This window comes from Copadichromis virginalis, linkage group LG5 (assembly GCF_057382275.1).
Source record: "Copadichromis virginalis isolate Kocher_CV1m ecotype Utaka linkage group LG5, C_Virginalis_male_GT1.1, whole genome shotgun sequence".
Classification (NCBI taxonomy): Eukaryota; Metazoa; Chordata; class Actinopteri; order Cichliformes; family Cichlidae; genus Copadichromis; species Copadichromis virginalis.
In genome coordinates, this window is record NC_140622.1 from 17,090,028 (window position 1) to 17,114,985 (window position 24,958).

At 40.0% G+C, this 24,958-nt stretch overlaps 1 protein-coding gene across 3 annotated transcripts; it reads left to right on the forward strand.

Moving 5' to 3' along the window:
* The first annotated feature begins 801 nt into the window (after window positions 1–801).
* On the forward strand, window positions 802–24,900 carry srpk1b (SRSF protein kinase 1b). 3 transcript variants are annotated; one of them, XM_085456278.1, is made up of 16 exons: window positions 802–873; window positions 1,509–1,563; window positions 13,868–13,995; window positions 14,832–14,940; window positions 17,534–17,621; window positions 17,713–17,800; window positions 18,457–18,563; window positions 18,731–18,896; window positions 19,449–19,474; window positions 19,578–19,800; window positions 19,939–20,346; window positions 20,986–21,080; window positions 21,223–21,330; window positions 22,025–22,094; window positions 22,260–22,352; window positions 23,469–24,900. In XM_085456278.1, the coding sequence occupies exons 1-16, from the start codon at window positions 861–863 to the stop codon at window positions 23,651–23,653; spliced, it is 1,962 nt and encodes a 653-aa protein (XP_085312404.1). In that variant the 5' UTR covers window positions 802–860; the 3' UTR covers window positions 23,654–24,900. The 3 variants fall into 3 exon arrangements, with proteins under 3 accessions (XP_085312404.1, XP_085312403.1, XP_085312405.1); XM_085456277.1 differs by lacking the exons at window positions 802–873; window positions 1,509–1,563 and adding an exon at window positions 4,666–4,907; XM_085456279.1 differs by lacking the exons at window positions 802–873; window positions 1,509–1,563 and adding an exon at window positions 8,220–8,616.
* The last annotated feature ends 58 nt before the right edge of the window (window positions 24,901–24,958 follow it).

Here is a 24,958-nt window from a genome sequence, read left to right on the forward strand (position 1 = left end):
CATTTAACAAAATCTCCAAAGCTTGTGACTTTGTAGTGACTTTCCCTAATGAGTATGGCATTAGACGGGCTAACCTGCTACTAAGTACAACAGCAAAGCATTCCCACCATATCCACAGTGCAAAAGCCAGGATTTAAAAATTTGCCTGGCCTACAAAATCAGTCAAATTGTGGGACAAGGGATAAAAATGCAGTGCATTCATTCCCACATAAAAAGGACACCTGGTCACCCAAGCTGTGACACTTGTGAAGCATCAGAGTTAAATACCAAGTATAAGTCAGTTGAATGTTTTCCCAGTATTAAAGAAGCAAATAAATAATAATTATTAGTAAAAGGAGTACAAGACTTCAGTTTGTTACCCAGCTTGGCATTTTAGATCATTAAAAGTAAATGATGTTTTTTCACGCAAACAGAGTGCTGACTCAGTGCTCCTCTCAGGTTGATAGCTGCTTTGATGCTTCTCTCTGATGCTCTCAGCACTTTGTAGGCTCTCCCTGATTTATAAAAAGCCCAAACTTTAAGATGAAGGGGAAAAGTAATGATTAAAATCCAAAATACTCATGAGTATTTCCTCAGGGAAGCTTTTCTTCTTCATGGAAGAAGTGCGACTTTTCAGTGCAAAAATAAACAACAATAAACAGTAAAGCTAACAATCAAACTTAGCAAGGAATTCCAAAATGAAGTGCTGAGCGCTAAATTTATTTGACAAAAGATACTTAATACGATCGAAGGCGGTATCTACGGACACTGCCCCCAGGAACAAACGCATATCCGCTCTGTTTGGTCATTTTGGCGGACTTTAGAGTTTTCACTTTTCCAACAGTCCTCGAACGCAGCATATGCCCTGACTGGTTTTCAGCATGGAAAGAAAAGGTAACGTAGCTAACTGAAGCAAAATGCTTTTTATACGGATTCTTGTAGGAGATACGCTTTTCTTTTCGACATTTATCAGGCCAGTTGTCTGCTGAAACGATAGTAACAACTAATGTTATAACAAGAAACGTTAAGAACTGACAGAAAGTATAAGTGGACCATGCGCTCTGCTCTCTCTGTGTATGTGTTAACAGTATGCTAGCTATAGCCGTCATAGTAGATTAGATGGTGGACAAAGTATGCGGAAAGTGTCGATCCGAATTAGAGTATAAATGATACACACAGTCCCAAAAACTTTAAATAAAATTTACCAGGGGTCCACATGATAATGGAGAAAGGGGAAATATCACATTCACTGTGAAAAGCACCAAGTTGGCTATTAGCAGCTAACTTAAAATGCCTCTTTTATGTGAGGCAACACACCCCTGAGGCCGGTTTTCTGTCTATTTACGTACGCGGAGTAACCTGCTAGCCTCATTTGTTGCTAATATAAGTTTGAACTACGAGTTACACCAGCACTCCCTGGAATAAAAAGTCACGAAAACGGCTTTTGACATGGTGTCGTGTTATAAAGATACAGCTGCTATATTTGGAGCTGTGCTTTATGTTGTACCACTTTCCTCTCTGCTCTTTAGTACTAGCGATGCAAGCAAGGAAGAAGAGGACAAAGCCCCGGAAACCTGGCAAAAAGTAAGTGAAGATGGACCTTTCTCTTGTTTTTACACCACAAGTTAATTTATATTATTATAAAGACACAAAGCAGATGGTTCAGTCCTGAACACTGCTCGGCTGCTTTCTATCATTTGGCTCTTATTCGATCATTTGCAACGCAGACTGATAGTTGCAGCATCACATTGTAACGCTTTATAATTGAAGATAATTTTAAGTTAGTTCATAATTATAGAGAAATGGCTTTGATATTTGAGGGTTTTTGAGTCAATTTTAAACATATTGATGCTTCAGATAGTTTGAGTGCATGGTTTGTCACAATTCGTGACAGTTTTATAAACTTTATCACCGTGGTTAAAGTGCATTATTTGACCTTTATAACATTAAGGGCAGAGGAGAATAGATTTTAAACAGCAACCTAATGAAGGCACAAAAAGGCAAATATATGTGTGTATGGAGTGTATAACATTTGCAAGCTATAGATGTTTACAGACAGTTGTGTATTCAGCTGTATATGTATGCATATGCACGTGTTATGTGTATACAAAACAAAACAGAACACACAAAATGTATTTGCATATATTTAACTAAAAATACCACTTGGAATACAGATGCTACTTTAAGACATATGTTAAACAATAAAAGCTGCTTCTGGCTGCTCTCTTATTTACAAGGGGTCGTGACAGCGGATAGCGCCGCAGTTTGATCTGGCAGATTTTTTCATACAGTGGATACATGGCTGGATTCCTGATGCAACCACAGATGCATTTGTGTGTTTACACCTTCTATTTTCATTTTGAGACAGCTGTGCAAGACAATGCATCACATGTTGAAACGGAGACCTTTGGTTATTTATTTATTTAATTTTTTAAAATCCATACATGTGTTCATTATTTTGAATTGGTTGCCAGCAACACGTTGAAAAATTTACATTGTTATGCTGGAATAACCTTTCCTGAAATTGTCATGAAGATGGTAGCAAAAAGCTTGCATTCAGCATTAATGGTGCCTTCACATATGTACATGTTACTTCTGCACGTGTATACATAGTAAGGCTTTGATTATAATGGATTATGGACAGTTAGAGTACCGTTGGTCGAGTAGTCATTTCTGTTATAGTTCGTTGAAGTCTGCTGCTGGGACGCACGTGTAGTTGGTGCATTGCAATGTAAATTTTCCATAGTCGAGTCTCCACAGTCACAAAAAACAGGCAGGCACGAACCCTTGTCCTCACTGTCTGATGACAGAATCACTTGGAGGACCCTAGTGGACTCATTATCCAGTAGGGCTGCCACGATTAGTCGACTAGTCACGATTACGTCGACTATCAAAATCGTCGACGACTAATTTAATAGTCGACGCGTCGTTTGAAGCTTTGTAAGATCCCAAAAGACGCAGGAATTAGTAGGATTTAAGAGTGTAATAACGGACTGAAACAGAAGATGGCAGCACTGCATGTACAAGGATGCCAGCTGCCGTTAAACCCCGAAGAAGAAGAAGAAGCTCTGTCCCAGAATTCATAGCGCGGCCCAGCTCAGTTTCCAACAATGGCGGCAGCTAGTTAGTTTTAATGTTACTCTTATTATTCTTTCTGGGTCACAAAATAAACGTTTAACATATTTTCAGGCGAGAATGTAGCTGTGTAAACCTCAAATATCGGCTCAGTTTATCAGGACACCACATATTTTCAAAAGCGCTCCGACGTTTTCGGAGACGTCTGTTACCCACTAGCTCGATAGCTAGCCGGGGGCAAGGCTCACTAGAGCCGTGAGAACACCGGACTCCCGGCAGATCGTTTTCAAACCCACCGCCGTCTTTCGCTACTCAGGTTAAATATATATGAGTCACTTAGATAACTTAAAATGTTATTGTTTGGCTTTTTTTAGTATTTTATTTGTTCCTGAGTAAATCGGTTTGGCTGAGATTAAAGTTATAGTTCTTACACAGCTGAATAAACGTCAAGCAGACAGCTGATTATCAGAAGTGTGAGATGCTGTAAAATTTACTCCGGTGTCCCGTTATATTTTAGATAGCAGGGAGTTGATTAAACTTCACCGAAACAATCTGCAGATTTCATTAAAATTTAATAAACTATCATCTTGTCTTTATTTTTAGTTAGCACAGACCTTAAACACTTAAAGCTTTAAGCTAATGATAGTTATATAAGAGCAGATGCTGCTGGTGCAATAAGCTGTACATTTTACGTCCAATGGATGATGATCTGATTAGTCGACTAATCGCAAAAATAATCGGTGACTAGTCGACTATCAAAATAATCGTTTGTGGCAGCCCTATTATCCAGCTTAATGTCCCCACACCATCACAGGTGCTTTTTTGAAATCTGTGCAGATCACAGGTTGAATGGTCCCTTTGTTCTTTAATCTGGAGGATGCATGGTTTCCACAGTCATTAAAATTTGCTACAACCCTTGAAAACTTTTTGCACATGAAACAATGATGCACTGCATGTATATTCAGCATAGACAGTGTAAAAGATGGAAGTAGCATCCGGTTGAAGAAAAATGAAGTCAGTGTGGAAAAGCCTTCAACCGACATTCTAGCAAAGAGTGATAGCAGAGGGAAGATGTTCCTCTGCCAGGAGATCTAGAAACGCTTTCCCGACACTCAGTTGCCCATTTCACGTCCTACTGAATAAAACATTAGGTCAGTTTTGTAAATTTGGGTTATTCTAAATGCCAAAAAAGGAGGCTAACAACTTGGTTAATGATTGACAAGTGCTTAACCAATGAGCTTTTGGTTTCACCATCAGATCCACCACTCACTCGTTTCAAAGCACAGAGACAGTGAAAGCGTTCGTCTTGAAGCTTCTACACGGGACTTCAGAAACCAGTGTGTCATCATGGTGGCTACGTCCATCTTTTATACAGTGTAAGGTGTTCAGAAGAAAGTGCTTACTTGCTCACTTACCAACACACAAGTAGAAACCATTCAAGGATGGATCAAATCTTCTTTTTCCACTTTTTTCCTCTTACTCTGTCTCCCTTTTGCACTATCTGGCTCTTTTTGTCTCATCTCTCTCTCTCACTCTCTCTCTCTCACCCTTACTCCCATCGTGGTCCTTCCCTCCCGCTCTCTTGTGTCAGTCGCTCTGTTGGGGCTGCTGTGCTGAAAGGACACAGCAGCTAGTGTACAGTTAAAGAGCCAGCGGAGAGCACATGGACCTGGTCTCAGGTCACAAAAGTCTTAATCTAGCTTTAAAAAGACCTTTGCCAGCGCTTATTTTAGTTCATCATAGACTTGTGTAACAAAGCTTTAGGCTAGTGTCTTCTTAGTCATGTGGCTTCTGGACTGGATCTTCTCCATCAATTCAGCTGTAGTGAAGCTTGCCAGCGGTCTAACATGCAAGTGAGTAGCACTGCAGTTCTCTTGTGGGAAGCGAGTCAGACTTGGAGCTTGCATGTTCTGGTTCTTTAATCTGCCGTTAAACCCCGCTCCCACGATGGGAGTCAGAGTAGTGTTTTAGTGTGTGTGTATGAGTTTGTGTTGCTAGTTTAGACAGAGCTTGGCTGACATACTGATGTTCTGATCCCATTTTTTCCCCTTTATTTTTGTTTTAAATTAGGGAGCACGTTCAGGCTTTTGCCTTACTAAGCACCTCACTGCCTGTTCATGTGTTTCACTTAGTCCTTTTACAAGTGACTGAGAACAGGATTGGAAGATTTATGCTTGTCACACAGGACCTTATTTCTGCTTCCCTTAAAATTTTATTTCTTGTTTCAGTTGCAGACTTGTTTTCTTGTTTGTTTGCATCACGTTAGACAGGAAACATTTTTTTTTCCCTGCAAATTTCTGTGCCTCAGATTTTAATTTTAGGACTGCGGTCCTCTCAGGCGACTGAACACGAATAGCCATTATTATATTTTCCAGCATTATTGCTCTCTGTTATATTTTGCTTTCATTGCTCTCTTTTCTCTTCCAGCCATTGCTGCAGTTCATTACATAACACATCAAATCTTTCATCATCTGCAGCTGACTACAGCTCTGTGTTGCTCTGTTTCTCTCTCTCTTGCTTTCTTTTTGTCCTCATGCTGTAGGTTAACCACTGTTCTTTCTTCCGTCTTGTCAGAAGCAGAATAAATACACATAAACACGAGTATTTTTTGGGGGGTGTTTGTGTGTGTGTGTGTGTGTGTGTTGGGTGTCATGGGGAGGCGGGTCACATCAGGCCTCAAAAATGTCGGGGTTTCAGCTGTTTTTATGGAGGGATTTGTTTTTGTGAACCATGGAAATCTGCAGTGGTTTAAGTAGTGGTGTGCTGGCCTCTCCCTCCCTCTGTGTCTTTCTCAGGCTGCTTGGAAACCTGGTTTGTACAAAAAAACTCTGCGTGTAACATAAAACACTGTCTCTATTAAGACAAATTTCTGTAAAGTTAACCCACATAGCTCTGAATATCGGAAAGAACATATTATATAAAGTTGGTGCTTACACAGCAGGTAGATGTAAATCATTTCTGTGAGGAAGATTTGAAGACGTTAACAAGCATCCTTTGCTTCACTCGTATGCCTTCAGTAGGTGTTCGAGTGCTTAAGGCAAAATGCTGCACCACACACATTTAGACTTTGTCTGCACTGCACCCTGAGGCCTTCGGCACAGATACCTATTGCTGCTGTTTCATTTTGCTGCCGAGGCATTTTGCATTGATTTCATTTCGAAGGAGCAAGTAGGGAAGCTAAACTTCTTGGCCATACTCCATCCTCACAAGCTCCACTGCTTCTGTGTGCCCTTGTTTGTTTTGCTCTAACGATCTGATAGGGCTGGATGGGTGGAAAAAGTTTGGCTAGGAGAAAGCAGGAGATGCTAACACATTCTGTCAGATCAGATGTGTGCTCAGAAGTGACGGGCATGTAAAGTGATTGCAGTTTTTTATAGATTTTGTCTCTCTGACGGACAATAACGGAATAACACATTTACAGACTATTTATTGGGTCTTTGTGTACAAAAGAGTTAAACAGTCAGCTCAGGGTGACCAGTTTTGTTGAAGCTGTGGCTGTTCAAATTTTGGCATGTGGTTATGTTTGCTTTAATCCCTAAAAGCAGGAGTGTAGATAAGAGTTTTGGTTCCAGAGGCTTTCTAGACCATGTAGTTTAGACCTAATATATTTAAGCAGGCTTTGGCATGAACACGAAAGGTCTGCAGGGAGAACAACACAGGGAATGCACTGGCTGCAGCGTGATCTCAAGATAATCAGTTATTTCATGACCACAGTTTAGCTTTTTATTATTTATTTATTTTTTAGATATCAGCTATCCTGACAATTGCTTACCCCACCAAAAGGATTAACCATTGTGGCCTAGAGGGTTAAGTTATTAGATGGCAGTCAGTGGGTTCCTGAATTGGTTGTTGTTGTTGGATAAAAACACTATCTGATTATTTTTCAATGTATAATAAAAACTGGCAGCAGTCACTGAAACACAGAAAACTGTTTTGAACTTCAAAGTGACTGCGCAAAGTTTATAGAGCTCTTTTTTTCACAGCTTCTCATTGTAATTGACCAGGTTGCATTCAAGTGTGTGCACACAATAACAAATCTGAAACTGCAGCAGAGAAATGAGATTCAGTTATCACACATTTCTCTATTGACACATATGCTTTTACTTCTACTAGATTTTCATGTGTGTTCTGGGGACGAGTACAAACCAAGTAACTCTCATATATAGAACGAAGGTGGATTTGCTGCATTGTCCAGATTTTGTATTATTCTGTAGTTGTATCTAATTTACTGTCTCAGATATCTTCAACAACACAAACATGGTACTCATAACTGTCTGCTTTTGTAGAGATAACTTTTATTTTGTACTTTTGTATAATTTTATCTTGCTAATTTAGATAATTGGCTGTAAAGCAACATTACTGAATTGTTTCGTTGACTCATAGTTTGTAACTACGATTGCAATGCACTGGAGACCTGTTAAATACTGTTGGGTTCTGAGGTATCCCAGAGCCCATACAGTGTACGTTATCTTTATTTTAAAAGGTTTTCTTTAGTAACTTCAGTACGTGTTACACGTTGTACAACATGTTGATCATTTATCCCTATGTGTATGTTAGAAGTTGGAAAGAAGTTGCTAAATCATTCATGTCCCTCAGGTTGCTTGTTGGTATTCATTTTCACTGTGAGCAAGTATATGTGTGGAGGGAGAAGAAGGTTCAGCAATCTCATTGTGCGCTGTTGGAAAATGTTAAATGGCCAATCACAAAAAAATGGCCCCAAGTCATGCAAAGCTATTCCAATACAGCTCCAGAAACTTGTGAAGTGCAGTAGCATTTCAAGTTGCGGATACCTAGCTGATTCCTTCCCCATTACATGAATCGTCCAACAGTTTGAAAGTCTGCCTTTCTATGAGTAAGGTCTGATGATTGCACAATAAACTGCAGCATTGATGTTTCCGTGCAAATATGAGTAAGTGAAGCATTGTTGAATAACAGGCAAGCGCGATGGTGATCGACAGACAGAGAGGGGGAATAGAGAACAGTGTTGTTTTGGTCAGATTGGTTTGTGTATGTGTGTGTGTGGGGGGGTTGATGTCGTCCCTCACCTGCAATGCAGTGCTGGGCTGTATCATCCAATCATGTCCCAGCTGTCGGCGAAAGAGGGCTGGGCCAGAGGCTGACGACAGCCAAGGAGAGTTCTCGGTCAGACGGAGAGAAAGAGAGACGTGAATGTGTGAGAGAAAAAAGTGAGCGAGAGAGTCGGGGAGTGTGCAGTGGTACCCTGCGCTCCAGGACTCAGCCTCAGTGCTCAGCCTGCAGTTGAGCCTCTACATTTCTCCTCTCTTCGCTCGTATTCCCCATCACTGCTCTGATCCATCCTCTCTCCTCTTCTCTGCTCTCTTCTGTTATAATCACTGCTTTTCAGTTGTCAGCACTGATCGCTTTCTCCTCCTTCTCCTCCACTTGTACTTTTTTTTAACTCTCTCCATCCCTTTTCTGAACCTCTAATACCTCTTTCTTTTCCTCCTGTTGGATGGAGTAAGAGGCTTTTTCAACACCTACACCCTCTCTTCTCTGGGCCTCCTCCCTGCATCATCCCATGGGTATCCGTGCATCTTGCAGGTAAGAGTAGGATGAGTGTGTATGCGTTTGTTGACAGCTCCAGACGAGATATGACTCACGTCCAGGTGTTTCCAGTGCTGCAGAAGTCCTTGATGTATCCAGGTTTTTGTCGTGTGATCTGAGGTCATTGAACTGTCTCGGTCCAAGTGTCGTCGTACCGCAGTTAAAGGGGGGGGGACCAAACAAACTTAGATACGTGATCTGGAAAAGCATGATTGCCTGCTGTGTTTTGGCTTCAAATGTGTGAATGCTCTTGATCGGTTGGAGGTCGTGCTACATTTTTTTTTCTTCTCCTGGTTTACATGCAGGCATTGGTTTCTAACCTCCACATTTCTTTCCCCCTTTCTGTCCTAATGCTGTCAGCTATTTTTAGTTGTCTTTGGATTCAATGTCCAAAAAAACTTTGTGGCTGATTTAAAAACTGTCAGCATAAATATGTTGATGTAGTTCTCTTTATTGACATGTCATGGATCTACATATAAAAATCCCTTCATTGTGTTTAAACATTACAAAAGAAGCTTAGAAACTTGGAATCGGTTCTTTCTTTTCTTTTTTCTGTTTTTGTTCATTGTCGTTGTCACTTTAGCACTTTCCTCCATAAAGATGACATTTATTGACATCCCCTGTACCCTTATTCACTAGCTTTGACATGTCCAAATATAAAGATGTTGTTTCAGGACTATTAGAATAATATCCAGGTTTTTCCATGAGTAGCTGCATAGGCAGAGACCACCCTCACCTATTTTTGATACAAATCTGTTTTGCTTTTCATCATTTGTATATTAGGAATGAAAGGAGTTAGGCCTTTTGAATGGTTTCGCTCAATGACTGTGCTCTGTTTGCTCTGAGTAAGCAAGCAAATTTAGTTTTGTTTTGCCTTCATCAGACTGTTTGTGTTCATATTTCTTGCAGTAATGTGCACAAAGTCTGGAGGCAGGAACGCTTCTGTTAGTCATAATAGAAATTCACCTTGTAGGAGTTGTCAGCTCTAAAAGTAGTGCGGTTTTGGTGTTTATTCACTTGAATACTGCAATCAAATCTAAGGGGACCCAAAAATTTTCAGGGGTGCATACAGTCCAATCAGAGGGCAGGAAAAAATGCGCGTATGCCCATTTCAGTGACACCTTTTCAGGAGGAATTCTCACCGCAGGCGGGTGAATGTGTAATGCAGACGCAGAACGAGTAATGATACAAAACCTTTTTGTCTTATTCTTTTTTCCTTTGAGGATACCTCCCACACACAGCAGCTAGACTGATATCAGCAGGCCTGTAGTGTTATTGTGATATTTAAAATATCACAGATCTGTTGTACTGTGTTGGCAGATATGCAAATAGAAAGTGCACTGGGTACATGTTTCACTGGCTGCATTTGTATCTTCTCCTCTCTTATACACCTGCATCATAAAGGCAGAAGTGGTCAGGTTCCAAGCAGAAAGCCTATTTTAATTTCACCTACTTGAACTCCAAGCTACTTTTTGTCACTGTAGAAAAGGACTTTGGTTAATTAGTTAATCTCTGCAGTTCTGACTTAAGCTCAACATTATAATTGCCTTCCTCCCCTAAGGAGCAGTAATAAACAGCTGAGTTGAACAAACAACTAAACGTGACACAGCTTTGCGGGCACATTTTGTTAAGATGCATCCACAGTGGTCATCCTGCTCTGACCTAAGCCAATGAACTGATTAGCTATGCACACTAATCCTAATTACTTTAAAATTGATCGCAACTGGAACACGATAAAGTACCGACCGAAGCAAATTTAGCATCTCCACACATTTTCTTTTTCAGAGGGTGCACAGTAATGTCAGCTGCTTATTACCCTGTCACTTCCTTTAATTAGCTGCAAATCTATGTGAACAACATGCTGTTATGCTTTAGCTCCAACATTGTACATTAGCTGGATAAATGAATCTGCTTAGACCTGAGATCATAAGAGATTTTATATGTGAGATTGGAACATCTATTCAAGGCTGGAAGTATTATAAAGAAAGAATCTGTCAGCTGTGAGGAAAAGCATCTGCCTGCACTGCATACAGAAAACATTTCTTGCTGGAAGCAGTGAGCTTTTATCTTACTTACCTCCACAGTGTACCGTCACCGGGGGGAAATAGGGTAGCCCATTATAAGCACTTTGGTTTTATTGATGCTCTTATTTCTGGAGGAATGGTTACTTAGATTTAGCTGATTATTTAATTTATTCTGATTTTAGATTTTGTTGAGGCTTGACTTTATATAACCATTTACATAGTCAGTAGTCAAACATTGTGCCGCTCTTGGAAAAGCAAGAGAATTGTTTTTGTTTTCAGCAGCTGAAGCTTAAAGAAACTGTGACATGCTGTTAAATCATTCTTCAGGGGCCTTTGTTTAACATGTTTGACTTCAAACATGTTTGTTTGACAAAATAAACACTGTGTCTCTTTCACTTTGAATTTTCCAGTATGAGCACCTGTAGACTTCATTTTTAATATGCAGTTAGTCATTTTTAGATAACCACTGCACATCTTGCTCAGTTAACCATCGTGAGCCTAAATCATATATTTAACTACATGGTATTTCTCTTTGGTGATATTATATATTAGTGCAGTACATCACTACATTGTTTTTGGTGATGCTCTACAACCTGACACTATGGATTCAAATTGTAGGTAATTACGTCAAAAGTATTGAAGTAGATTATTATTATAATTCATATTTAAATAAAGATAAAATCGCATTAGAAATGGTGACATTATGAAGACCCATAATGGTTGTTACCTTATTGGCCTGCAGTTTCTTGTTGCACACTTTGGTATAAATACACACACGTAGCTCAAAGCTTAGAAAGTTCATGATCTTGTAAATCTTGCGAGAATCCAGTTGCCATGCAAAGTAAGATGCTTCAGTCTCTGTGTGGTGTTTTTCAGGAAACACAAGTCACGCACCTCTTCTCTTTTTCTGCTTTACATCCTGTGTGTAGCTAAAAAACAAAATAGATTCTGGAGCTTAAGAGCTTACATCAGTTTCTCTCATTGATGCTGGCACTTGCTTTCATGCTGTTATTATTTTTTTCAAATGCTACTCCAGAAATGTGCTACAGTGGAGTTGAGTAAATTATGTCTAATATTACTTGAAAGGAGAAGGATGACAAACTGAATTAAGGGAAGCCTGTAGAAGATTAGATATTAAAATGGAGCCAAATAATAATAATAATAAATATATTAAATAACTGAAAATAACAGTAATATAATAAAGTAAAGCACGGGAATAATTTAAAGCATGTTTTTTTGGGGGGGGAAATATGTTTTTGTGGAAAAATACATGTTTTGCTCTTTTAATGTAATTTTTTCTAATTGTTAAAAAGGCTTTGGACTCTCAGGAGGTAAAATAAGAAAGAATTTATAAGTTGAAAATGCCCCGCTTGGCAGCAGCTCTGCTAACCAGGCCACTTGGCTTCTCTGATCCAATTTTGTACTGCATTGTTCTTGTCCTGACCGACGTCTCTGTACACCTACAGTGTGATGAAAAAACTGCTCAAAAACAAAATACTACTGCATTTAGATTTTTTTAAAAACATTTTCACTTTGCGTTATTGTTTTTTTTTTTTGTTTTTTGTTTTTTAAATGTGTATAACCTAATATTTAAATGAAGTCACTTTGACCCAAATTCCTCGAACTCTCAGGAGTGAGTAAATATCTGTGATGCGCTTGTCAGACCTCCTAGGGCGGGGAGAAATGGTTTTGGCATGTAAACGTATGTATAAAGTCACCACTTTAGAAAAAAGTGCCCCATGTTACTTTTAAAAATACACAATCCTATAAATAAATAAAGTATTTTCTTTGTAACTTGTAGATTTAATGATGATTTTGAATATCCATTTCCTTTTCCAACCATCTATTTCTTCTGTTTATCCAGTTCAGTGTTAAGAGGGTGCTGGAGACTACCCCGGCTATCATAGGCTAGAAGGTGGGGTACAGCCTGGAGAGGTCGCCAGTCTTTTAGAAGCCTAAGGCCTTCTTACCGTCAGTTTTTTTCCACCATTTTATTGATATTTCAGAGCAGAAGTTCAGAAGTTTACAGATTTTATTGGGGCGGATGTTGCAATAGTTTGAAAAGATGAGACTTTGTGGAAAAGCATTCGGCAATGTGCTAGCTTGTGGTTTTGAGTTTTTCTCTTCATATGTCAGCGCTGATGTTGCTATATTGTCTGAGTGGGGACACCTATTATTCAGGTGAATACTGCAGTGGCTGTCTCCACCTTAATACCGAGCATAAATAGAAGTGATTGCATGATCATCTTTGCGGCAGCCCATGAAGTGACCAATGCAAAGGGTATGCCTGCACCTTAATGCTGCGTTCCAGATACCTCGGAACTTGGATGTTGGATTTGGCGTGTACCAGGAAAAGCAAGGAAAAACAATTTTTTTTAATTCCAACTGGGAACTCGAATTTTAACTTCCAACTTATTCCGGGATGCACCATGACACATAGAGGGAGTTCCCAAAGTAGAACCTGCACAGCCACGGGGAGAACATTCACTTGCCACACAGAATAGTCGGCGGATACAAACCCAGGACCACGATCTGCTAACCACTGCAGCATTGTGTTGCCGGCTACTGGAAATTAAGGAGCTTAACGTGACATCATTTCACTTTAACTTATTCTTTCTCAAAATACACGCTAACTGTGGTTACTTGTTATTCAGTTGATAACAAGTAACCAAGTAGAGTCAGATGATTACTACCGATGTATAGTTGTTCTCAGAGGTTTACATCCACTCACCTTGGATATGAATTTCATGCTAATTTTAATGATTTCCTTTAATTGATTGGAATGATTGTACAGCATACATCTTTAATGATTTTAAAAAACAAGAATTGGGTGCACAAGTCTGAATTTGTTTTGAATCTTCTCTGATCCAGACAGGGTCAAAAGTATCCTGGCTTACATATATACATCAATATTAATACATTGAAGCTCAGACCCTTTCCATAATGGCTGTCATCACAGAAACATTACACTTGTACTTTTTAGTGGATTGAGAATTTATCCTGATCCTTGATATTGTTCATGAGTTTATTTTGGATAAAACCGTGCTGTAAACTCTTTGACATCCATCTTTGTGAGCCAGTCTGACATCATCTTTCACCAGCTTTTCAGCCGTCAATGTTTTTTCTTTCACACTTCCCTTTCTTCCTGTCATTTATGTTCCTGAATTTCACACTTTCCTGTCTGTTTTACCACCCCTGTCTCTCTGGTTCTCTTCTTCACCCAGACCAGAGCCTCATGGCCGTGGAGGCGGCTCTCAGCCAGGTCAGGCAGAGTCTCCGTTACCAGAGCAGGATGAAGAGATCTTGGGCTCTGATGACGATGAACAGGAGGACCCCAACGACTACTGCAGGGGTACGATCTCTCTTACTCTTTACAATGAAATGTGTGTTTGTGTGTGAGGGGTGTCATTTTTTTCTTTCTTTTCTTTTCTTTTTTTTTTTAAAATGCATGAAGGAACTCAACAAGCAGGCAAACTAAAGTGTCCCAAGAAAAAACTGGGTCTCAGCTAACACATCCTCAGAAATATCTTCAACACCTCTCTCAGACAGGCTGTCGTCTTCTCATGCTTCAAAGCCACCACTATACTGGAGCCAAAACAAAGTTCCAGTGTTGTCCAGTATAGATGTAAAGCTGGTGAACATGCCACCCAGGCTTTCTGTAACACTTAAAATGTTACATGTTTTAAACTCTGTAAACCTTTTTACTGATGATGATGATAATATATTATCAACACTTCACCTCAGGGAGGAGAAACAGGGGGACAAGGGAGGGCGGGAACAACTGAGTTGTAGGGGCTTTTCTACACGGTGCAATATTTGCAATATTTGTTTTTTGTTTTTTGTCTCTTTCTTATATTTGACTGTGCAATAATCACTGTGCAATATACTCACTCAAATGAGCAATCCTATTCATCCATATTGTATATTCTGTATCTATATATGTGTATATATGGTGTATTTATGCTTATATCCCTACTCTCATCCCCCTTAATGTATCTGTAACATGCAAAAAAAAGAAAAAAAAAAGCTCTTTGCATATTTGCATAGGAACAAACAGAAAACACCACCCCACTTTAGTTTAGTTTCACCCATTTCAGGCTAATTGCATGAACAGTAAAACCTTTAAGCGAAATCCTCCTGCAGGATATTCTGTATACATTGTTTGACAATGCATGTGCCTTTGGTCAGGTGGATATCACCATGTGAGGATTGGAGATCTGTTCAATGGGAGATACCATGTGATCCGTAAGCTTGGCTGGGGTCACTTCTCCACTGTGTGGCTGGCCTGGGATATCCAGTAAGTTTGCTTTCACAAAATATTATTAATTTTTCTGTGTTTAGAATTAATCACCTGACAACCTGATTTATTTATTAAAGAGATTTTACTTTTAGAGATCAATGCGCGTTTCTGTAATTCAGACACCAGTGTGGCTAACATTTGATCAGACTTATGTAAGTTGAGATGCTGAATTTCAGACAGAAATATTACCAGATAAATGGAAGGAAATATGCACTATAGCACTTCAGATTGAAGGTTGTATTTCGATTCGTTCAGAATTCCAGAAATGATGGCAAAAATCTGCCCAGGTTACCCGAATATTAGGGGTGCAACGATATTCGTATCGATATTGAACCGTTCGATACAGTGCTTTCGGTTCCGTACGCATATGTATCGAACAATACAACATTTGTAATTTATTTTATCAATTTTCCTTCTGACGATGCTGTCTGTGTTGAGCGCTCAGTGAATCTGTGTTCGACTACTCCGCCTAGGCTGCACTGTCGAGCGCAGATCCACTGAGCGCTCAACACAGACAGCATAGTCAGAAGGAAGAGCGCAGGGCAAGCTAGCGAGACAGAAGTTAAGCTCTCCTTGCAACAGGCAAATTGAACGTCATTCAGATCTGGCGTTTGGAATTATTTTGGTTTTCATGTGACGTATGACCCTGAAGGTAAGCGAGTCATGGACTAAAGTAAAACAGTATGTTGGATGTGCCACGCAATGCTCAATTACATTGGTGTGAACTAGTGTGTTAGCGCAGTTAGCTCGTTAGCGTGTTGGCCGTCTAGCCCCATGCACGGAGTGATCGGCGGTAGCTCGTTAACGGAGATTTGCCATGTTGTGGCGTTAAGGTCATTTCAACGAGATTAACCTGAAAGCACTAGTGGGAACACAACGAATATGACTGCACATTTACGCCGACATCATCGTAGTGCAAAGACAAGTGGAAGCAGACAAAAAAAAGCAAGCATGCTACTAACTTTAGCCGAGTCATTTAGACAGCTGTTAGCACATGATTCTCCTTATGCTGCTGAGAATATAGCCTAGAAGAAGCGGATAGTATAGCTTTTATTTTGGAAAGAGACATTTCTCTGTAATAAACTCTCTTTTCCAAAGATGAGTGATTCCTCAATCAGACACAGGGCTTGCAATATCGCTAGCCCGACATCCCGGAGCTAGCGATTTTTTCAGTCGGGCTACCAAAATCTATCTCTTCCCTGCCCGTCGGGCTATTGTAGGAAAAATATATGTCAATGCTTTTGCATTCTTTCGGAAATGTAGCTGGGTAATTATGTCATTGGCATCGGTGAGCCACTGTCAATATGTGACAAATTGAAATCGCGTTTGAATTTGCTCGTTTTTTTGCTTTCACTTTGCAATCGCGCGAACTGTGTATAGAGAGCGACAGCACTGATCTGTGAGTGATGATAATTTGTGCACCAATTCCTCTGACATCGTCTTATTAATCGTTAGCTTACTATGCAAACATGACGCAGCAAGCTTAAACATGTGAGAGGTTCATCGCGCAGAGAATCGCTGAGCTTATGTGAGTGAGTGTGTAAAAGCATTTCAGTTCTGCTGAGCCAAATAAGACAGGTCAGGGTGAAGAAGTGACAGCCAAAGAAAAGCTTACCACAAAACGGAGAAGTTATGACAAATCAGACTATAAGGCAAAAAGAAAGTGCAGCTTTATGGTTTCATGGACAAAAGAATTTTTGTGGCTGCAATATGACAAGCTAAATAACCAGGGCTGCACATAAGTGGTCCGCAGGTGCGCATTCGCTGTCAAAATAAAAAACACGCACAAGGGTTAGGGTTAAATTTAAAAACTGTACTTTTGAGTTAAAATATATATTTATAATTTTAATAAATGACAAATTAAAAATGCATGAACATTTTTTGTATCGAAAAAATATCGAACCGTGACACCAAAGTATCGAACCGAACCGAACCGTGAATTTTGTGTATCGTTGCACCCCTACCGAATATATATTGGAAAAACATGGTACACGAATTGGGACTCATTTGCACTTACCCTGCTTCTGTCCAAGAAGCTATTTCACCAAAATCTTGCAAGAGAGTCAAAGGTTGCATTGATCCGGTTGATACCGCAGGGTCTGAGAGGTCAGCTGGTAAATATCTGTTACAATTACTATTGACAGCAGTAATAAATGCATTATGATTAGGTTGAAACATGATGCTCCTACATATCATATGTTGTTGGATATGGTCTGGGAGATCTCTTAAGGCTTCAGAAAGATTTATTCTTCGGGAGTTGGAGACCTGTTTTTACAATATTTTAAACATCAAAGAGAGAATTTTAGAAATCTGTGTTTTAGATGGGGGCATGACATTTTATTTTATTTTAGTTTAATTGTTTATTTTCTTTTTAAAAACTTATTATTATTGTTTAAAAAACGCGTTCGTGTCATACATCATTATATGAATGATGATGTACAAAATGTGTAAGAGTAATTTTACTAGTAGACAGAATAGGTATAAGATGGTGATAGAATTCTAGCACAGCCCCAGTCTTTTTAAGCAAATGCAGCATACACTGAACTGTATAATGTGTTTTACTCACTGATTTTGTCCATGTAATTTCCAGGGAAAAGCGCTTCGTGGCCATGAAGGTTGTAAAAAGTGCTGAACATTACACTGAGACTGCTCTGGATGAAATCAAGCTGCTGAAATCAGTAAGGCACAGCACTTTACTTCACACAGACTCATAATGTAGATATCCCACAGCTCACATCACCGATTGTATCTCTTTTTTTATTTCTCCAGGTGAGAAACACAGATCCCAGTGACCCTTACAGAGAGAAAGTAGTGCAGCTGCTAGATGACTTCAAAATTTCTGGCATGAATGGAACTCGTATCCTATATTTTTACTCTGTCACAAATGAAACATTATCCTTTAAGTGGTGCAAACTAACCAGTTTTCTGACTCTATCAGCTGATGCCTGATCATTCTGTTAAGGAAGGCATTAGTGGCTTGACAGCAGCTGCCCTTGTCCCTCCTGCTGTTGTTGTCTCAGTTTGATGGCATGGGCATAATGATTACATTCATTTCCAGGCCAATTAACTACAGTAGTGATGAACGTCCAAGGGTAAGACCACACCACCTCAGGCTGGATGTGAATTTAGCTCATCTGTGTTGTTGTGCTTCAGTGCAGACATGCTGACAAGATGCATTTAGACTGACAGTCATTGGAAAGTCAGGATATCGCAGTTTAATTACACTCCATATTTACATTTGTTGTTCAGACATTCATTTGAACTTTGTCTTTTCAGTGTGACAGTGTTTGATATAGTGAAGCTCATGCTATCTCCATCTGTCTTAGAGCTCTGTGCTGTATCCTGTCTAGACATCCTTTAAATTAGTAGTGAAGCAGTAGATGGAGATTGTGTTTGTGATGTGAAGAAAACATGGGATTGTGTGTGTGTGTGTGTGTGTTCGTGTGCACTAGTTGATATAGAAAAACTCTAATTTGCAAACACTATTTCAGTCCTTGACTTCCATTTCTCCAGATGTGTGTATGGTCTTTGAAGTACTTGGGTACCACCTGCTTAAGTGGATTATTAAGTCGAATTATCAAGGGCTGCCTTCGCCCTGTGTTAAAAGCATCATACGACAGGTACTGAACAGCAAAACACAGACAGGTTCTAGTGGGAGAAAAGTGTTTGTCTTTCAGTGAAGAAGATGGTTATATCAAAACTATCTGCCATCATGAATGATGCACTTTAATTGATATTATGGGAGACGTTCACCTTTAACCCTGAATCTGACTTTTCTGAACTACAGGTTCTGCAGGGTTTAGACTATCTCCACACCAAGTGTAAGATCATACACACAGACATCAAACCGGAGAACATTCTGCTCACTGTGAATGAGCCCTACATCAAGAAGATGGCTGCTGAAGCTACTCAGTGGCAGAAGACTGGCACCGCACCTCCCTCGGGTTCTGCAGGTCACAACCTTTCTCATTCAGATCTTTGTGGTTTGATTGACTTGCTGCGTACAACTAGGAGATTTGCTGTTTAGGTTTGTCACCAGGTGCTGTGACTTGAGGTGTTTCAGATGTATTTATGTGGCGGTGAGCCATAATCTTCCAAATAATGCCATTAGAGAACTGTCACTGCAAGTAGTTTATTTTAAGATTGTGTGAAGAAGCACAAACAAGAAGTTCAGAATAAAATGTTTTTCCAACCCTATGATATAATCCAGTGTATGCCATGTACGTATTCAGAGACTAGAGTGTTTGTGGATGTTTTTAATAAAAGTGGAGAGCTTAGCTGTGTGCTGCTATGAGTCACCGCTGGATTGGTTATGGAAATTACCAGCTTGCTTAGAGGAGTGTGACTCTCACTGAGCAGGGTGCCACTGCAGACAGTCTATTAGTACAGCACTGGTATGAATCAGCTCAACCACTCGAACAGAATACTAATAATAGAGGGACTGAGGATGTGCCACATGTCATTCAGCAACATAAATCTCTTTTTTTTTTTCCTCTTTCCTGCAGTGAGTACAGCCCCAACTTCCAAACCAGTAAGTTATCTTTTTGTGTTAAGCAGATCTTGTGCAGGACTTTGTACAAATTTACATTTGAATGAATTCAAAATGCAAACTATCCTTTTTCTCCCTCTCCCAGACAGCCAAAATGTCAAAGAACAAAAAGAAGAAGATGAAGAAGAAGCAAAAAAAGCAGGCCGAGATGCAGGAAAAGAGGATACATGAGATGGAGGGAGGAGCATTACCCGACACCCGAGAAGAGGAGGATGACGAGGAGACTACGGAGAACACTGAAGATACGTCCTCAGCCACTCTTTCTACGTCTGCCACGCAGCAGGACATCACTAACCATACTAACGCAGGTAAATGAGAGGATAGACCCTGGTCAGGGTCATGAAGGGCAGCCGATAAGTTTTAGTTTTATTTGCAGATTGAATTCATGTTTGATCGCACAAGATATATTTTTCTTTACAAAATAAATTATTCTCTTTTTGCTCCAGACTTGACTCCCGAAGAGCAGTCTGCTCATACGTCAGGGCTAAATGAACAGAGGGAGGTTACGGCCGATGACGAGAACAGAATGGAGGTCAACTGCAACGGCCACGCCGCCACACCGGAGAATGAGACCAGTCTAGAGGTTCGAGGGACCGAGCAATGTACAGAGGAACAGGAGGATCAACAGGATGCAAAGCAACCAGAAAGCAATAAAGAGACCGACAATGCATTTTGTGACAAAGAAGAGCGGCCATCCTGTAACGGAAACTCTGATACCGAGCAGCAACGTCCCCCTGCTTCACTCAGTCCAGACTCTGTCACTGTAGAGCTAAAAGAGGGAGACAAGATAGAGGAGCAGATGGACACTCTAAAGGAGACCAAAAGAGAAAATGAGGAAGAGAACAGCCAGGATGGTTAGTTTGGGGGGGGGGTATTAATGTGTATTAATTAAGAAACTGATATCTAAAATACAGTGTTTACAGCAGCTGAGACCAGAGGAATCATGTCTTTTAGTTGTCAGATATGTATACGTCCATTTAGAATATTCTTCAAATTAGGGTGAAAGTTCACTTAATGATGAACTGATGAACTGGTGGTCAGACATCATTATCACATCTTTAAACACGATTTCTGACTTTAATGATGGGTTCAAATAAAGTGGCGACATCTTTTCTAAAAGGAGACGTCTGGACAGAGTACAACTTAACTGGTTGGCAGAGACATACCTCATGTTTATAAGGCGGTAATACTCTTGGATATGCAAAGCCTCTTGATCAATGCATTGCTCGTGAAATTGGTACAATATTTTGCATGGCTACTACCACACTGCAGTATTAAGGATGGTAACCCATAAGAAGACTGGGCGAATGATTTGGAGTACACCAAATCACTTTTACCAGTGTGGCGCAATGAATATGGGTTGTAAGGTTTGTTTTTGTTTTTCTGTAGTGCGCATTGCTAATGCCCTCCAATAATTAATTATCTTGACAATATCCTGCAAAGAATTGCTCTGCAGACACACCAGCTTCACTTTCTTCTCCTCTCTTTAACAGGAGCAACAGGAAGCATGTTAGTAAACCCCCTGGACCCTCTCAATGCTGACAAATTGCAGGTTAAGATTGCTGACCTCGGCAATGCCTGCTGGGTGGTGAGTATAATATTCAATAAAACTTTTTCTGTAAAAAACGTTTAAGCAGAACTTGAAACATTCACTGTGTCTTTTTACTGTAAATCTTCCAAGTTCATGTTTTTCATTTTGTGACCCAGTCTTCACTTTTCTGTTTTTATAGCACAAACATTTCACAGATGACATCCAGACACGGCAGTACCGCTCTCTTGAGGTGTTGATAGGAGCCGGCTATAGCACACCAGCAGACATCTGGAGCACAGCCTGCATGGTAAAACAGACTCACACACAGTACACCTGTATGCAAATGAACTGATCCCACAAACCCCCACTGAAAAGCAAACTTAACATAACTTATGTTATGCAGAAGCTTTCAGTGTGACGAGGAACATATGTGTCAAAACCCCTGGTTGAAGGAAAAGAGAACATGGAAAAGAGGAATATAGAGACACCATGGACAACAAACCGGACAAAACACAAACTGTCCAAGAGAGCAGGCAACAGGTTTTGATATAAATTAATGGAGAGTGGAGAAGATCTTAGGTCATTGTGAGAAGTCTCCAAGCAACCTTAACCTGAAGCAGCAGATCTAAAAAGATGGTCTAAGATTCCCTAATTCAGCCCTAATTATAAACTTTATCAAAAAGAAAAAATTAGACTTAACCTTGCAAGAAAGAGGCATCTTATCTCCTGAATCCAAACTGAGAGGGCTGATAGCTGAAGACACTGCTTCCCATTCTACTTCTGAAAACTAGGAACTGAAAGAAATCCTCTCCTCAGAGATCAAAGTGCTGTATGGCAATATTGTCTCATTATTAGGTTTATGATGGAGCTTTGTCATTCAGGATTTTGTATTTTAGGAGAAGGATTTTAAATTGTAGTTTGGGTTTAGAAGGGAGCCAGTGGGAGAGTATGATCTCTCTTTTTTTTTTTGTATTCGAGTTCTTATGTACTTCTTTCCTCAGGCCTTTGAGCTGGCTACTGGAGATTACCTGTTTGAACCCCACTCTGGAGAAGACTACTCCAGAGATGAAGGTTGGTGTGGTCCAAACATCCATATATCTAAGTTTAACTAGAGAGCAGTTCCAGCAAAGACGAGCTTCCTCCTACACCTCGTTTCGACATATTGTGACTTATGTCTTATACTGAAGAAACAATAGTGAAGTCCATCTGCTTTTGTGTTTTGCCGCCTCACTGTAGATCACATAGCGCTGGTCATCGAGCTGCTAGGCAAAGTCCCTCGGAAGCTGATCTTGGCAGGCAAATACTCAAAGGAGTTTTTCACCAAGAAAGGTAAACATGGCCGCCTGCTACCACCCCTGCAGCAGCTACATCCAGTTCAACCTTAATATACTCTCAGGTATTTGGTGCAGAATTTCTATTTTAGGCCCAACACCTGATGGCTCAAGGGAACAGCCATCTGCTCGGTTTGAACTAGCAAATTATAATCAGTGCAGCTATTTCAAGTTTATAGAGGTGGTGCGGTGGATTTATCCCCACAAAGTCTACAGAGAAAGTGCAGCATGAGCAGCAGTAAGAGATCCCACTGCGTGTTTACTCAAGAGATACTCAGGCTTGTTATAGAATCACTAAGAGTACAATACCAGGATAATTATAGTTATGAATATGAAATGGAGATAAATAGATTTGAAGCCTATGAATTCACTTCAGATGGTTCCTACATGCTCTGTGACATGTGATCCCACATAGTCATGTTCAGTTACATGGGTGGTGAATAGATTCAAGATTCATTTAAATGTCATTATTCAACACATGCTTGTATAATAAACTTTAAGATGTAGCCCGTTACATTAGAAATCAAATATTAAAAAAATGTATTTTAGTCTTTATGTTAATAAATGGAACATGATTTTTGTGGTGACGCGAGGAGGATCAGTTCAGTAGTCTCACAGCCTGAAGGAAGAAACTGCAGCAAAGTCGCAGTGGATATTTCTGCATTGCTATGGGCTCTGCAGACACTTCATGACATCAGGATCAGTGATGCTCTGTCGATTGGTGCTGGTGATGTTCTGGGTGGTTTTAATCACCCGCCTGCAGAGCCTTCTGCTGGTGGGTGTGCATAATTTATACTGGGTTGCGATTCCTTCAAACAAGATGTTGTCTGTTGCTCTTCTGTGCAAACAAGAGCTTTAGACGGGAATGTATCCTTGTTGAAGTTTGTTAAGTAGTATACTTTGTGAGCTGTCTTTATGCTGTGGTTGTGTGTGTGAGTGGTTTCCAGGTAACTGAACCTGTTCACCTGCTTCACTTTGCTCATGTAAACAGGGACGTGTTTGTCTAGTTGTTGGCTAAAATGTGGAGGTGTATTGTTGTGATTGACGACTGCGAAAAGTGATTGTTTGTGTCGATGAAGCAGCAGATTGAATTTTAAATGTGTTTTCCTCCCAGGTGATCTCCGGCACATCACCAAGTTGAAGCCTTGGGGTCTGTTTGATGTCCTGGTAGAAAAGTATGAGTGGTCCAAAGAGGAGGCCCACTCTTTCAGCAGCTTCCTGCTTCCCATGCTGGACCTGGTGCCTGAAAGAAGAGCCACCGCAGCCCAGTGCCTCTCCCACCCATGGCTCTCATCCTAGAGGATGCCTGCACACACAGCTGCATATTGTGAAAAGGATAAGATGGGTTTGAAGGGCTTAAGCTTGAAAACGTACAGTAAACAAATACTTCCATTTCTGTGAGAGCCTGTGATTCCATCGTGCCTGTAGCCTGTTGTCACGGCTCTCACGGGTCTACTTACATTCATCGGGAAGCATTGAGACGATAGACAGACTGCTGCTGAATCTCTGTTCTGTTAGGGAAGGAGAATAAAACAGGCTCAAAGTACTCTCTCAGTATTTATGACTTTTTGTTACTGGCTGAATAGAACTTATTGATCTTATTTTCCCTTTTTTGCCAGCTCCAGATTTTTCTCTTCTGCTCATTATTCTCTGTATTTTAGACACAAGAGATCATCAGGTTTAAAAGGACATTTTTCTACAAACGCAGAAAGGTACAGGATGCTAACAGAGTTGTAACAGTCACCATCAGAGCCACTTTCGATTATCATATAGGTCACTTAGAAGTCAAATTTGTCTGTTTGCTCGTCATCATGTTAGGTGTACCAGCTTTTAAGCCTTTAAAGAGAGTGCAGAGAGCTCAAAAGTGATAACTACATATTGCTTACTGGAATGAAGAGCAGCTAGTAGCTTTCAAAGCACCGTTATCAGAGAACTTTTTACATTTGTATACAGGTGCAGGTCATACATCGGGAGTTCAGAATCACACTGATAGCCAAACTGTTGTGTCGGTTTCTTGTGTAAGTAAAGATTTTTAGCTTCAGCATTAGTTTATGTTGACTTAAGAGAAGTACTTGAGACATTATAATGTGAAGAAAAAAAAATCAGAGCCCTTCTCTTTTTCATGCATGAGTTGGCCAAATGCTCTTTTACACCCGGGTTGCTTTTTTTTTACCTGATAAGTTTAATTCCCACATTCACAGTCAAATCCAGCGATAGGTGGATTCACATCAAGTGTACAGTACAGTGTACCAAAGAGTCGGACTTTGATTTCTCCTTTTTTTGAGCTTGAAGCTGGAACAGAGTGAGGGCACAGTCAGTTCTTTTACACGTTCTTTCTTTTTTTTTTATCTTTAAAGGTGTGTATTCAGGTGTATAAGAAGGTGCTGGATGTGAAAATCATAGATTGTACTTAAAGTTATTGTAATATTCCTTTCAGTCCTATCAGAAACATGTTGCTTGTTTTTCTATAAAGGCTCGACTGTCCATGTCTCATCATTTGATTTTTTTTTCTTTAGGCAGTAAGAATAAATAATTTTCAAAGTTTCTCTGGGTTGTTTATGTCATTGCTTTCCACAGTTTTTTTCCACTTAAATATTCTCTCCA